This window comes from Mesoplodon densirostris, chromosome 10 (genome assembly GCF_025265405.1).
Source record: "Mesoplodon densirostris isolate mMesDen1 chromosome 10, mMesDen1 primary haplotype, whole genome shotgun sequence".
Lineage (NCBI taxonomy): Eukaryota > Metazoa > Chordata > Mammalia > Artiodactyla > Ziphiidae > Mesoplodon > Mesoplodon densirostris.
In genome coordinates, this window is record NC_082670.1 from 35,784,034 (window position 1) to 35,798,476 (window position 14,443).

The following is a 14,443-nucleotide window of genomic DNA, read 5'->3' on the forward strand; positions in this document are numbered from 1 at the left end:
ATGTGTCTGGATGCTTGTGTGTAAAGGTAGGATGCTTGAATAAGTCTGAGACTTTCTGAGACATAGAGAGCCATGAGAGAAAGAATCAAAACTCAGTTTAAAAACAGAAATGAAGAAAAAAAAAAGAGAAAGGATTAATATTATTACAAGTAAAGACAAATAAGAAAACTGATTTGTATTTATATTTCTTTAAATGTTGCTCTGGTTTGTAGTATATCTTAAGAAATAGTAACAAAGATTAGTTCATATTAATACGTTGCTATTGAAAGTCACATTTCTAATGGAAAAAAGCAATCACTCACAGAGACTGTGTGCTGTGATGTACAACTTAGCTATGTCTATGGAATGTCAGGGATGAACCAACCCCACTCCCTTGGCTTCTAAATATCAAAACTACACTTAATGATCTCACTTTTTAAAAATATCACTGATCCTCACACCTTTGCCAAACCCCAAGTCTGCCAACACACCTCCCCACCTGGATGTCCCACCAGCACAAGCTGACAAATCCAGAGCTCCCTGCTTTTCCTCCCAGCTGGCCCCTCTACCAATGCTCCCTGTCTTGTACCTGGCCTTCAGCCTCAGCCATTGCCAGTCCCTGCTCTCTCAAAGGTCCCCATTTAATCACTCCATCAAATCTGCCTCCTTCTCTGCACCTGGTTAAGGTCTCAGGCTGTCTCCCCTGGATCCGGTAAAAGTCTCAGTGCTGTGGACATCCTTCTTTCAGTCTACAGTCTGCCTTCACCTGGGGTTATCTTGTGATCTTTGGTGACTTGCTGTTGCCTTTATGATGCAGCCCAACCTCCCTTGGAAGACTTCACGCCCCAGCCTCACTCCCCAACACCCCTGCTCCTGCTTCCCAAGCTTGGGCCACATCGGGCTTCTCTCCCTGGACATGCCTTGTCTCTGCTCTGGCCTCTCTCTGGGATGCTCTTGTCTCCAGTCCCTGCCTCTGCAAACTCTGCTCACTGCCTCCCGTGTGAAGCTCTTCTCAAGCTTTGCCTTGGCAGAATTGATCTTTCTCTCCTCTGTGCTAGTGTGGTGCTTTGTCCTCACTGGGTGGAACATTTATCAAATTATGTTGAAGTTGCTAATATTTCTGTCCTACTAACCAGATTATGGATTCCTTTAGGGCAGGAATTAGGTCTCAAATCTCTCTCTATTGAAAGCACCTAGCAGAGGGGCTGGCAAATGAAAGGTGGTTGAACAATCCTAATTAAGTTAAATACTATTTCTTCAGACTCCCAAGCCAGGAATTCCCTGGTGACAACTTACTCAAATTGAGGGCTGGTAAGGAGGAAAGAGACTCATAAGTAGACACATAAAACCTGAGAACCATAATAAAAAAATTTCCTCCCAAAATTCAATGGAAATTCTGGGAGAAAAAGAGATAAGTGAAATCTGGGGGCTGTCCTTCACAAATCTAAATTCTTTTGACATAATAATATACCATGTATAATTTAAGCTCATAAAACCCACCATGGTTAGGGTTTTAAATTTAGAAAATGTTAAGGCATTTGAAAATTCATGAAGTGAATGAATGTATGTACACAGAGGACAAATAAATGTCTCCTATTTTTTGAAGTATTATTTATACAAAGAAACGTGCATAAATCATAAGTATACAGCTCCATGAATTTTCACCAAGGGAATACAGCCCTGTAACCAAGATCCAGATCAAGAAGCAGAACATTTCCAAACACCCAAAAGCCCCCTAGTGCTCTTTTGCAATCACTGCCCTCTCCCACAAGGGGAACCATTATTCTTACTTTTAAGATCTGTTTTGCCTGTTTCGATTCCTTGTGTAAATGGAATCATACAATATGCATACATTACAATGTATTCCTATGTGTACACTGTATACATACTTACAATGTGTTCTGTTTGACTTCCTTCACTTAATATTATTTTATGAGATTCAACCATACTGCTGTGAGTAACAATAATACACCCTAAATCTGTAAGTGTGAATGCTTCTTAAATTGTATAACTAATGGAGCTATAAGGTGCTGAACTGTAAGGACCCCAGCATCTCTTCATTCTAGCCAAGAATTACTTTAAAAAACTATCCGTGTTGTAGTAAGACCAAAAATTGTCATGTTTCTAAACTTTTATGAACTCTATGAGATATAGTCAGAAACTTATTCAGTAAATATTTCTAGAATGGAATGAAGGAATACATGCAGTGGAATCACAAAGCACTTTTTCAGGGGAGAAAAAAAAAAGCTGAGCAGGGACAGACTCCAGAAGTTCACTGAATAAAACTTTTGCCACATGATCATTTTTAAAATCAGTCTAATTTTCTGAACTCTAGGAACATTTTTTTGCATATTTTGGTGCTTCATTTTTGTCATTTTCATAAACATTTAAAAACAGGTTTGAACAAAACTTTTCCACTATTTCACATTGTCCTAACCACGGACTTGCTTGCTGAGTGGGCGAGAAAAAAAAATGGAGTTTTGCCCCCATATTGTGGAAGCAATATGGCAGAAAGAATTTCAGACTGAATTTGTAAAACAAATATAGCAGAATTATCTGTTGGTCTCCAATTCTGAAAGCACAGGTCCAGCATGCAGCAAGCTGTACCTCTATGGTTTTTTTTGTTTTTTGTGGGTTTTTTTTTTTTTTGCAGTACACGGGCCTCTCACTGTTGTGGCCTCTCCCGTTGCAGAGCACAGGCTCCGGACGCGCAGGCTCAGTGGCCATGGCTCACGGGCCCAGCCGCTCCACGGCATGTGGGATCTTCCCGGACCGGGGCACGAACCCGTGTCCCCTGCATCGGCAGGCGGACTCTCAACCACTGTGCCACCAAGGAAGCCCTATGTTGTTTTGTATAACATACATTTATCACACAGTGCTACTATACAACTATCCACAACTTCCAAGTTTGCCTACTCTCCTATGAGCACCTACCTTGGGGATTAAAGAAACCAGTCATCCAAAACACATTGGGCCTCCCTTCAAATATCCATGTGGAAAACTGAGCATTTCTTTCCAAAAGTTCAGTAAACCAGAAGCCCAGTGTGGATGAATCCCAGGACACTCTTTTCCAGATCTGAGGTATACGAGCATCATACATATTGTCCAGAGCATCTCTCAAGTTCTAGGAAAAAGGTAAAGTTAAAATCTGAGAAAAAGAAAAATCAGCAAAAGAGAGAAACGACTATTGAGACAATAATAGCTCACCTCACTCATAATGATCGTTCCTTCAATGGCCAATTTTAGATCACTCAGGCTACTGCGAAGTATTGAGATGACTTTTTGCATTCTGTCAATTTCCTGTCTGAGAAATATGTTCATTGAATTAAGATGTCCCATCTTCATCAAACGAGCTTTCACCTAACACAAAGCATACAACACAATGACAGATTTTTTAAAAACCATCTGCCACTTCTTTTCCAATGACCTCTCCTTTCTCTATTCTTTTTCTTCCTCTGGATATATCTCTACGAGCCCAAATGAACTCTAAAATATCTCTTGCAGCACCAAATTTGCCATTAAATTCCCCATTTTCTGGGCTTCAAAAACTACTGTTCAACTAAAATGATTTTTATTTCCTACTGATTGTACTTAGTTGATAATTGGAAATGTACTATGAAAAGCTGAAATAAACTTGTACCTTTTTTCCCTTTCAAATGATTAAGTACTAAGTGTCAATTAAATATCCTTTTGCAATCTAACCTTTATAAGTGCACAGTTTGGAATACTTTTTTTTCGTAGTGCCTGCAGAATTGTTATCAGAAATGTCACAGACAGTTTTATATAGCCAAAATCTTTACAGAACAGTTACCAATAAATATGATTGGCTGCAGTTTCCTAAGGTCACTATTGCCCTGGCTAGGGTGACTAAGGAGAGTCTTTCCTAGTCTAATCAATGAAAATATTTGACTTTGTGGGAGGGCCATTAAGCACCTGTTCTTTCTTGTATATAATTTATTGGCCATTTTGAAGAGATCAATATAAAAGCATCTGGTTGTGGGAACAATAAAATATAACAATTATTTGGAAATAAGCCAATATATATACACATTTCAATTTAGTGACATATGCCCAAGAAAAGATTGACTATGAATACTGGCAAGACCTCATAAAGAGATCCGAACTTTCTGCTGGCCACAGTCGAAGAGATGCCAGAATAGGAGGGGTAAGGATAGACACAGGGAGTGGGAGAAAATTTGGAGTGAGGTACCAGTCCACACAATCACCAGAAAGCCAGTAAACTGTAGCGTTCTCTGCTGGAGATGCCCACTACCTCTTCTTGAGTCATGGAATATTAGAGACAGATGGGCTTCAGGCTCATCTGGACCATCCTCCTCATTTTACAGAACAGGTTTTCTGGCATGGTGCTGATGTTTCCTACTCAGCAATGAACACCTCTGCTTAACTGCAGCTGGGCAACTTCTAGTGTGTGAGGGATGAGAGGGAAGCAGTGATGTAAAACTGAACACCTGGACGGGACTACCTGCGCAGGTAGAGCAAATGATCTTGAAATCCCAGTCAAATATGCCAGTGGAGGTCCCTAACTCAGTCTGCCATACCAACCTTCAGGTATTCACCCAAATTCCTGGTTCTAGAACTTACATTTTTGCAGGCTCCGCTGCCCTGTTCTCATCTTGAGCCCCTCAGCCTCCAGTGGCTAAAGAGCCTATATATCATTCTCTTTAAATCAGGACCGCTTTGTGGAAATTCACACTTTAAGGAAAAGGGAAATTATGGAAATACTTTTGCAACCAGCATTAGAAATTAAGCCCAGGTGTTGGCTACACTATCAAATCAATAGCCCGGGTAGCTTTTAGTATGCTAACAGCCCCAAACAAATCGCCTTGCCCTACTTAGGGTTTTAAAAGAGAGGCTTCCCTTGCAATAGACACATGCTTAATGTGTCTTAAAACTTAGACTCTAGAAAATCTAAGTTTAGTACTGATTTTACTTTGAGTATGCTTATTGTTCCAGCCTAAAACTGTCTTTCTATTAATAAGTGAAAGATTTGCTGTAGTCTTATTTAGAATTTTTATTATGTTTCTGAAACCAGGTAGTCTTTTCTATGCGAATGTTTTTAAGTCAATAGTATAATTACATTTCAATTAACTAAATTCACTTTACAGCCACATTTTAAAAAACACATCTCTTCTGTAAAATAAAGGACACTAAAAAGTAAGTGATCCTGGAAGAGGAAGCTGTTTTAGATGTCTCTTGGTACAAACTCCCTCCCATCTAGCAATCCATTTAGGGACATCCCTCACACTCAGTTCCTGCTGGGATGTTGCCGGAACAGAGATCTTGGTGAAGTGGTCCCGACTAACCCTGAACAGCTCAAATTATCCCAAGGTCTTGAAATCCTTTTCTGGTAATACCAACCTGCGGTCTAGTCATACAGAGTAAATTTTATCTCACTTTCACATGCCGGTTTTTAAAATCTGTGAAGACAGTTATTATGCCTCATCTGTCTTCTGAAGATCATTTACAATGAACCACAGAAAGTATGTGCTTATAATACCTATCCATTTAAAAAATATTTTCTCCCCTGACTATAAACATTTCTATGTGAAGTCATTGATTTCAGTATCTTAGCCAAATCCTTGGTACCCATCTACACAACAGAAGCAAAAATTGTTTTAAGAAGCAAGAAAACGTTTTTTATTGTTGGGGGCACTCACTGCAGGTGGGAGGGCTGTAACAACAACAATGTAAAACAATCCCACTTTTCTCTTTGAATGTTTTTGTTTTGGAAAATATACTTATTTTTAAAATATAAATGTTATGCTAACATGTGATGGGTTTGTTAATGTTATTTCACAATAAATTAATAAATATTTTTGAAAATTCTTAGTTTAACATTTCTAATATGTTAAATATCAGTAGTTATAATCCATATAAACAAGAGCTATTTGGGGTCCTCAATCATTTCATAAAGGGGTCTTGAGATAAAAAATTTTTTTGAGAAAAACTGAGGTTGATTAACAAGCAAACATCTGGGAGGTTCAAGAAATAGAAAATTATTGCCATCCAAACTGGGTAGTGAATTCCTTTAAATGGCTTGCTTTCCTATTACCTGGCTGAGTGGATTGAGAGAATGAAAAGTATGGAGGGCAAGAGACAGAAAAAAGGGCTACATTTAAAAAATGGACAAAGTAGGCTTGGGTAAGAGAGGTGGGGAGAGATTCCCAGTCCAGGGGATTAAGATATCTGGAGACCCAAAGACAGAGGAACCCAAAGATGGGGAAAGGGTACAGAAAAGGCAATTGAGAGAGAAAGTGGAGTAGAAAAGTGCAGATTGTAATTTTGCAAGATGCTTGAGCAAGGGTAAGAAAGAGAAGACCAAAAGGTAAAAAAGAAGAATTGAGCAGAGAGAGGAAGGGACTGACTGAAACATGCTGTCCCAGGACTGTGCTCAGCTTTGTGGAACCCAAAGACAGTCCTGTGCATCAGGCAGAAAGGGTATCTCACCTCATGTGGAATGTAATCAGGAGGCAGCTTGCTCAGCATATCTTCGGATAACCTATAAACAATGGCTTCCCGGGTCTCTCCCATGCCACCTCCACTCTCTTTGGGTTGAATGTTGGTAATTGTTTCAAGAACAGCAGAAGCAGTGTTACTCTGGTACCTGACAAAAAGAACTGAACTGTTCAGAATGTGGCATGGAAACATATGTTCAGAGATAGTTATCAACGTGAAAATTAAATTATGAATAACTTAAATCAAATCCAGCCAAAAAAGGGGGGAAAAGGAAAACTTTATCATCAACATACAGGAATGAAAAAACTAGAGGTCCATTCTACTTCCTCCTATTAGGACATCAAGAACATCTCAGAAATGAAAGCTCTCCATTTTCAGGGAAAGATTCCATGAAAGTCCTTAATAATCCAAAGCAGTGCTAGCCAATCTTGCTTGTAGCTAACCTCATGCTGGTCAAGGAGCCCACCTCCTTTTATTCTCCCCTGCTTATGGACTGGTCCTAAGAATCTGCCATTATATGACAATTTGTTAGCTTGAAGAGCACTGCTCATATTTCTTCACTGAATTATAAATTAAAATTTCCTTGGTCTTTTCTGTTTTGTTTTCTTACTTTCCCACTTGTTTTACGATTTCCAAAGTGTTCTATTGGCACCACTTATCTAAACGCAGCTACCCGTCTTTAAAATTCACATATTCAATAAAGATTTACAATGCACCAGGCACTGAGCTAGGTGTTAGGATATGGTAGTGAATAGGTCCCTGACTTTGCCCCTTTCGTTAGTGGAGGAGGGGGACATTAGTCAATACCACTGTAATAAGTGCTATGGAAAAGAAGAACAGGATGCTTTAAGATAGTATAGTCTCTCTCTCTCTCTCTCATTCTCACTCTCTAGCTCTTTTTTTGAATTGACCAGATACTCTGAGGAGCACGAACTTAGTTTTGGTCCCTAAGTTGCTCGGTCGACCAGCAGTCTGAACACACAGATATGGGGTGTGTGTGTGCACCTGTGGTGGTTTACTCTAGAAGATCAGGGAGGTTCTCTCTTAAAATGTCATATGTAAGCTGAGACCTGAAGAATAAGCAGGTCAGCCAGGCAAAACAGAGTGGAAGTGGGAGGCAAGAGAGGACATTCAGAAAAGAGGTAAGGCTTGGAGGCGAGAAGGACTTCACTGCATTTGAGTAACAGAGACAAGGCCAGCGATGCTGGAGCCAGTGAGTTAGAAGCAGAGATGAAGATGGAGATAAGGTGAGGGCCAGACCATGCAGGGTCATGTGGGCTGCTTTAGGCAACCACAGAAGACTTCCCAAGCAGGGGTGCAGCATGACCAGATTTAATTTTTTCTGTCTTTCTTGAACTCCTAATTTACCATCTATAAACATTTCACAGTTAAACTGTTTTGAGTTACTGTTTTGTTTTGTTTGTAAATTTTGACTCCTGTTCAGATGTAAACCACATTTACGTCTCCTTTCGTAGATGTTAGAAGCAAATTTAAAAGGAATCCAACAAATGCTTGAGATTAGTGATTTGTTTTTCTGTTTTATTTCCTTGGACATAAAATAAACCTTGGTAATATGGCTATATGTATAAAAATTTTAATGTGCTTACCTTTTAATCTAGCAATTTTACACCTAAGAATTCATTCTAAAGAGAGAATCAGACATTTTAATTTCTGACAGTACAGTGCAATTGTTACCCTGAACAACTCTCCTGAAAATAGCTAAAAATGCTGGATAAGATATGAAAAACATTACTGAACTGGCAAGAAACTAAGAAATCCAGAGGGTCAAACAAAATATAGAATGAAAACTGGAATCCAGAAACATAAGCCAGATTTTACCAAGGAGGCATCAACTAAGCCCTGGTGTTCTTGCGTGTCTGTTGGGATGGTACAATGAGAGAATAGGTAACCCATATGCCCAAGGAAGAAAGTCTAATAGGAAACTCCTACATAAATCTGGGACTTCATAGGGCTAATCACTTAGTATAAAAGTCAACTAGAAATAACCCACTTATCAGAAGGGGATGGTAGGTAAATCGTTCTACCTAGCTTGGTGGGAAAAAAAAAATCTTTCCTAAGAATTCTTAATTTGTGATATTAATTAACATTCATTCATTTACTTGTGTGATTTGAAAAACCTCAAGCTAAAGATTTATTTTCAGGTGGTCCCAGGAAGACACAGGTGGCATCTGGCGGATGTGAACATAAATCTTTCCTGGAACAATATGCCTTCGACCCAAGTCTCAAAGAATCCAACAGTTAATTTCCAATAAACATGAGCTCACAGTCAGGAGTTAAAAAACTCAGAGAAGGGCCTCCCTGGTGGCGCAAGTGGTTGAGAGTCCGCCTGCCGATGCAGGGGATACGGGTTCGTGCCCCGGTCTGGGAGGATCCCATATGCCGCGGAGCGGCTGGGCCCGTGAGCCATGGCCGCTGAGCCTGCGCGTCCGGAGCCTGCGCGTCCGGAGCCTGTGCTCCGCAACGGGGGAGGCCACAACAGTGAGAGGCCCGCATACCGCAAAAAAAAAAAAAAAAACTCAGAGAAACAGGCACTGTGAGCAAGAGCCAACTAAACAAAAGGAAGCAGAACCAGACCTGCAAAGATCTCTGACAGTGAATTTTCAGAGGCACATTATGTTTTTACTATATTGAAGAATAAAAAGGTGATTGAAAATATAAGTATGAAACAGGAAACTATAAACATGAATAGCTTATTTGAAAAAGAGCCAGATAGAACTCATGAAAATTTTAAAAATTAAAACCTGCATTAGTTTTTTTTTTATTGATGCTGTAACAAATTACCACAAAATAAGTGGCTTAAAACAACATAAATGTGGGACTTCCCTGGTGGTGCAGCAGTTAAGAATCCGCCTGCCAATGCAGGGGACACGGGTTTGACCCCTGATCTGGGAAGGATCCCACAAGCCATGGAGCAACTAAGCCCGTGCACCACAACTACTGAAGCCCGTGCGCTCTAGAGCCCGTGTGCTGCAACTACTGAAGTCTGTGTGCCTAGACCCAGTGCTCCACACAAGAGAAGCCACCACAATGAGAAGCCCGCTTTTAAGTTTTATTAGGTCCCATTTGTTTATTTTTGTTTTTATTTCCCTTTCTCTAGGAGGTGGGTCAAAAAGGATCTTGCTGTGATTTATATCAAAGAGTGTTCTGCTTCTATTTTCCTCTAAGAGATTTATAGTGTCTGGACTTAGATTCAGGTCTTTAATTCATTTTGAGTTTATGTTTGTGTATGGTGTTAGGGAGTGTTCTGATTTCATGCTTTTACACGTAGCTGCCCAGTTCTCCCAGCACCATTCATTGAAGAGGCTGCCTTTTCTCCATTGTATATTCTTGCCTCCTTTATCAAAGATAAGGTGACCATATGTGCATGGGTTTATCTCTGGGCTTTCTATCCTATTCCATTGATCTATATTTCTGTTTTTGTGCCAGTACCTATGTCTTGATTACTGTAGCTTTGTAGTATAGTCTGAAGTCTGGGAGCTTGATTCCTCCAGCTCTGTTTATCTTTCCCAAGGTTGTTTTGACTATTTGGGGTCTTTTGCATTTCCATACAAATTGTGAAATTTTTTGTTTTAGTTCCGTGAAAAATGCCATTGGTAGTTTGATAGGGATTGCATTGAATCTGTAGATTGCTTTGGGCAGTATGGTCATTTTCACAGTGTTGATTCTTCCAATCCAAGAACATGGTATATCTCTCCATCTGTTTGTATCATCTTTAATTTCTTTCATCAGTGTCTTATAGTTTTCTGCATACAGGTCTTTTGTCTCCCTAGGTAGGTTTATTCCTAGGTATTTTATTCTTTTTGTTTCAATGGTAAATGGGAGTGTTTCCATAATTTCTCTTTCAGACTTTTCATCATTAGTGTATAGGAATGTAAGAGATTTTTGTCCATTAATTTTGTATCCTGCTACTTTACCAAATTCATTGATTAGCTCTAGTAGTTTTCTGGTAGCATCTTTAGGATTCTCTATGTATAGCATCATGTCATCTGCAAACAGTGACAGTTTTACTTCTCCTTTTCTGATTTGGATTCCTTTTATTTCTTTTACTTCTCTGATTGCTGTGGCTAAAACTTCCAAAAGTATGTTGAACAATAGCAGTGAGAGTGAGCAACCTTGTCTTGTTTCTGATCTCAGCGGAAATGGTTTCAGTTTTTCACCATTAAGAATCATGTTGGCTGTGGGTTTGTCATATATGGCCTTTATTATGTTGAGGTAAGTTCCCTCTATGCCTACTTTCTGCAGGGTTTTTATCATAAATGGGTGTTGAATTTTCTCCAAAGCTTTTTCTGCATCTATAGAGATGATCATATGGTTTTTATCCTTCAGTTTGTTAATATGGTGTATCACATTGATTGATTTGTATATATTGAAGAATCCTTGCCTTCCTGGGATCAACCCCACTTGATCATGGTGTATGATCCTTTTAATGTGCTGTTGGATTCTGTTTGCTAGTATTTTGTTGAGGATTTTTGCATCTATGTTCATCAATGATATTGGCCTTTAGTTTTCTTTTTTTGTGACATCTTTGTCTGGTTTTGGTATCAAGGTGATGGTGGCCTCATAGAATGAGTTTGGGAGTGTCCCTCCCTCTGCTATATTTTGGAAGAGTTAGAGAAGAGTGGGTGTTAGTGCTTCTCTAAATGTTTGATAGAATTCGCCTGTGAAGCCATCTGGTCCTAGGCTTTTGTTTGTTGGAAGATTTTTTTTTTCTTTTTGCGGTACGCGGGCCTCTCACTGTTGTGGCCTCTCCCGCTGCGGAGCACAGGCTCTGGACGCGCAGGCTCAGCGGCCAAGGCCCACAAGCTCAGCCGCTCCATGGCATGTGGGATCCTCCCGGACCGGGGCACGAACCCGTGTCCCCTGCATCGGCAGGCAGACTCTCAACCACTGCGCCACCAGGGAAGCCCTGGAAGATTTTTAATCACTGTCTCAATTTCAGTGCTTGTGATTGGTCTGTTCATATTTTCTATTTCTTCCTGGTTCAGGCTCAGAAGGTTGTACTTTTCTAAGAATTTGTCCATTTCTTCCAGGTTTTCCATTTTATTGGCATATAGTTGCTTGTCGTAATCTCTCATGATCCTTTGTATTTCTGCAGTGTCAGTTGTTACTTCTCCTTTTTCATTTCTAATTCTGTTGATTTGAGTCTTCTCCCCTTTTTTCTTGATGACTCTGGTGAATGGTTTATCAATTTTGTTTATCTTCTCAAAGAACCAGCTTTTAGTTTTATTGATTTTTGCTATCATTTCCTTCATTTCTTTTTCATTTATTTCTTATCTGGTCTTTGTCATTTCTTTCCTTCTGCTAACCTTGGGGTTTTTTTGTTCTTTCTCTAGTTGCTTTAGGTGTAAGGTTAGGTTGTTTATTTGAGATGTTTCTTGTTTCTTGAGGATGGATTGTATTGCTATAAACTTCTCTCTTACAACTGCTTTTGCTGCATCCCATAGGTTTTGGGTCATCGTGTTTTCATTGTCATTTGTTTCTAGGTATTTTTTATTTCCTCTGATTTCTTCAGGGTTCTCTTGGTTATTTCATAGTGTATTGTTTAGCCTCCTTGTGTTTGTATTTTCTACAGTTTTTTCCCTGTATTTGATATCTAATCTCATAGCGTTGTGGTCAGAAAAGATACTTGATATGATTTCAATTTTCTTAAGTTTACCAAGGCTTGATTTGTGACACAGGATATGATCTACCCTGGAGAATGTTCCATGAGCACCTGAGAAGAAAGTGTATTCTGTTGTTTTTGGATGGAATGTCCTAAAAATATCAATCAAGTCCATCTTTTTTAATGTGTCATTTAAAGCTTGTGTTTATTTATTTTCATTTTGGATGATCTGTCCATTGGTGAGAGTGTGGTGTTAAAGTCCCCTACTATGATTGTGTTACTGTCAATTTCCCCTTTTATGGCTCTTAGCATTTGCCTTATGTATTGAGGTGCTCCTATGTTATGTTGGGTGCGTAAATATTTACAATTGTTGTATCTTCTTCTTGGATTGATCCCTTGATCATTATGTAGTGTCCTTCTTTGGCTCTTGTAATGGTCTTTATTTTAAAATCTATTTTGTCTGATATGAGAATTGCTACTCCAGCTTTCTTTTGATTCCCATTGCATGGAATATCTTTTTCCATCCCCTCACTTGCAGTCTGTATGTGTCCTAGGTCTGAAGTGGGTCTCTTGTAGACAGCATATATATGGGTCTTGTTTTTGTATCCATTCAGCCAGTCTATGTCTTTTGGTTGGAGCATTTAAACCATTTACATTTAAGGTAATTATCGATATGTATGTTCCTATTACCATTTTCTTCATTGTTTTGGGTTTGTTATTGTAGGTCTTTTCCTTCTCTTGTGTTTCCTGCCTAGAGAATTTCCTTTAGCATTTGCTGTAATGCTGGTTTGGTGGTGCCGAATTCTCTTAGCTTTTCCTTGTCTGTAAAGATTTCAATTTCTCTGTTGAATGTGAATGAGATCCTTGCTGGGTAGAGTAATCTTGGTTGTAGGTTTTTCCTTTTCATCATTTTAAATATGTCCTGCCACTCCCTTCTGGCTTGCAGAGTTTCTGCTGAAAGATCAGCTGTTAGCCTTATGGGGATTCTATTGTATGTTATTTGTTGTTTTTCCCTTGCTGCTTTTAATATTTTTTCTTTGTATTTAATTTTTGATAGTTTGATTAATATGTGTCTTGGTGTGTTTCTCCTTGGATTTATCCTGTATGGGACTCTCTGCGCTTCCTGGACTTGATTGACTATTTCCTTTCCCATATAAGGGAAGTTTTCAACTATAATCTCTTCAAATATTTTCTCAGTCCCTTTCTTTTTCTCTTCTTCTTCTGGGGCCCCTATAATTCGAATGTTGGTGTGTTTAATGTTGTCCCAGTGGTCTCTGAGACTGGCCTCAATTCTTTTCATTCTTTTTTCTTTATTCTGCTCTGCGTTAGTTATTCCCACTGTTTTATCTTCCAGGTCGCTTATCCTTTCTTTTTCCTTAGTTATTCTGCTATTGATTTCTTCTAGAGAATTTTTTATTTCATTTATTCTGTTTTTCATCATTGTTTGTTTGCTCTTTAGTTCTTCTAGGTCCTTGGTAAACGTTTCTTGTATTTTCTCCATTCTATTTCCAAGATTTTGGATCATCTTTAGTATCATTACTCTAAATTCTTTTTCAGATAGACTGCCTATTTCCTCTTCATTTGTTTGGTCTGGTGGGTTTTTATCTTGCTCCTTCATCTGCTGTGTATTTCTCTGTCTTTTCATTTTGCTTAACTTACTTTGTTTGGGAGTCTCCTTTTCCTAGGCTGCAGGTTCGTAGCTCCTGTTGTTTTTGGTGTCTGCCCCCAATGGGTAAGGTTGGTTCAGTGGGTTGTGTGGGTTTCCTGGTGGAGGGGACCGGTGCCTGTGTTCTGGTGGATGATGCTGGATCTTTCTTTCTGGTGGGCAGGACTGCATCTGTGTGTGTGTGTTTTGTGATGTCTGTGAACTTATTATGATTTTAGGCAGCCTCTCTGTTAATGGGTGGGGTTGTGTTCCTGTTTTGCTAGTTGTTTGACATGGGGTGTCCAGCACTGCAGCTTGCTGGTCGTTGAGTGGAGCTGGGTCTTAGCGTTGAGATGGGCATCTCTGGGAGAGCTCTTGCTGACTGATATTATGAGGGGCTGGGAGGTCTCTGGTGGACCAATGTCCTAAACTCGGCTCTCCCACCTCAGAGGCTCAGGCCTGACACCTGGCCGGAGCACCAAGACCCTGTCAGCCACACGGCTTAGTCTTCTAAAAATGCATCAAGCATCCACTGCATAGAAGTCTGGATCTTCTCCTGCTGTAATTCACTCAAGAAAGTTTCTAGAGATCCAGTGGTGTGGGCATGTCAAGCTCTCCCTTTTATAGCCATGAATAAGTTGCTGTATCTGGTCCTTCCTTTCCAGTCCTTGCAGACTGGCTCTATTAGGTCACTCTTCTGACGCTCAGCAAGGCTGCTC

General features: G+C 39.7%; 1 protein-coding gene across 1 annotated transcript in view; it reads right to left on the reverse strand.

The window, feature by feature from the left end:
* Window positions 1-14,443, reverse strand: part of DNAH8 (dynein axonemal heavy chain 8) — a 337,542-nt gene that overhangs the window by 13,074 nt on the left and 310,025 nt on the right. Inside the window, exons 89-91 of the mRNA XM_060111640.1 lie at window positions 6,448-6,604; window positions 3,187-3,339; window positions 2,914-3,103 (exon numbers count right to left, since the gene is read on the reverse strand). Coding sequence (XP_059967623.1) covers window positions 2,914-3,103; window positions 3,187-3,339; window positions 6,448-6,604 — 500 coding nt within the window. The remainder of the gene's footprint in view (window positions 1-2,913; window positions 3,104-3,186; window positions 3,340-6,447; window positions 6,605-14,443) is intronic.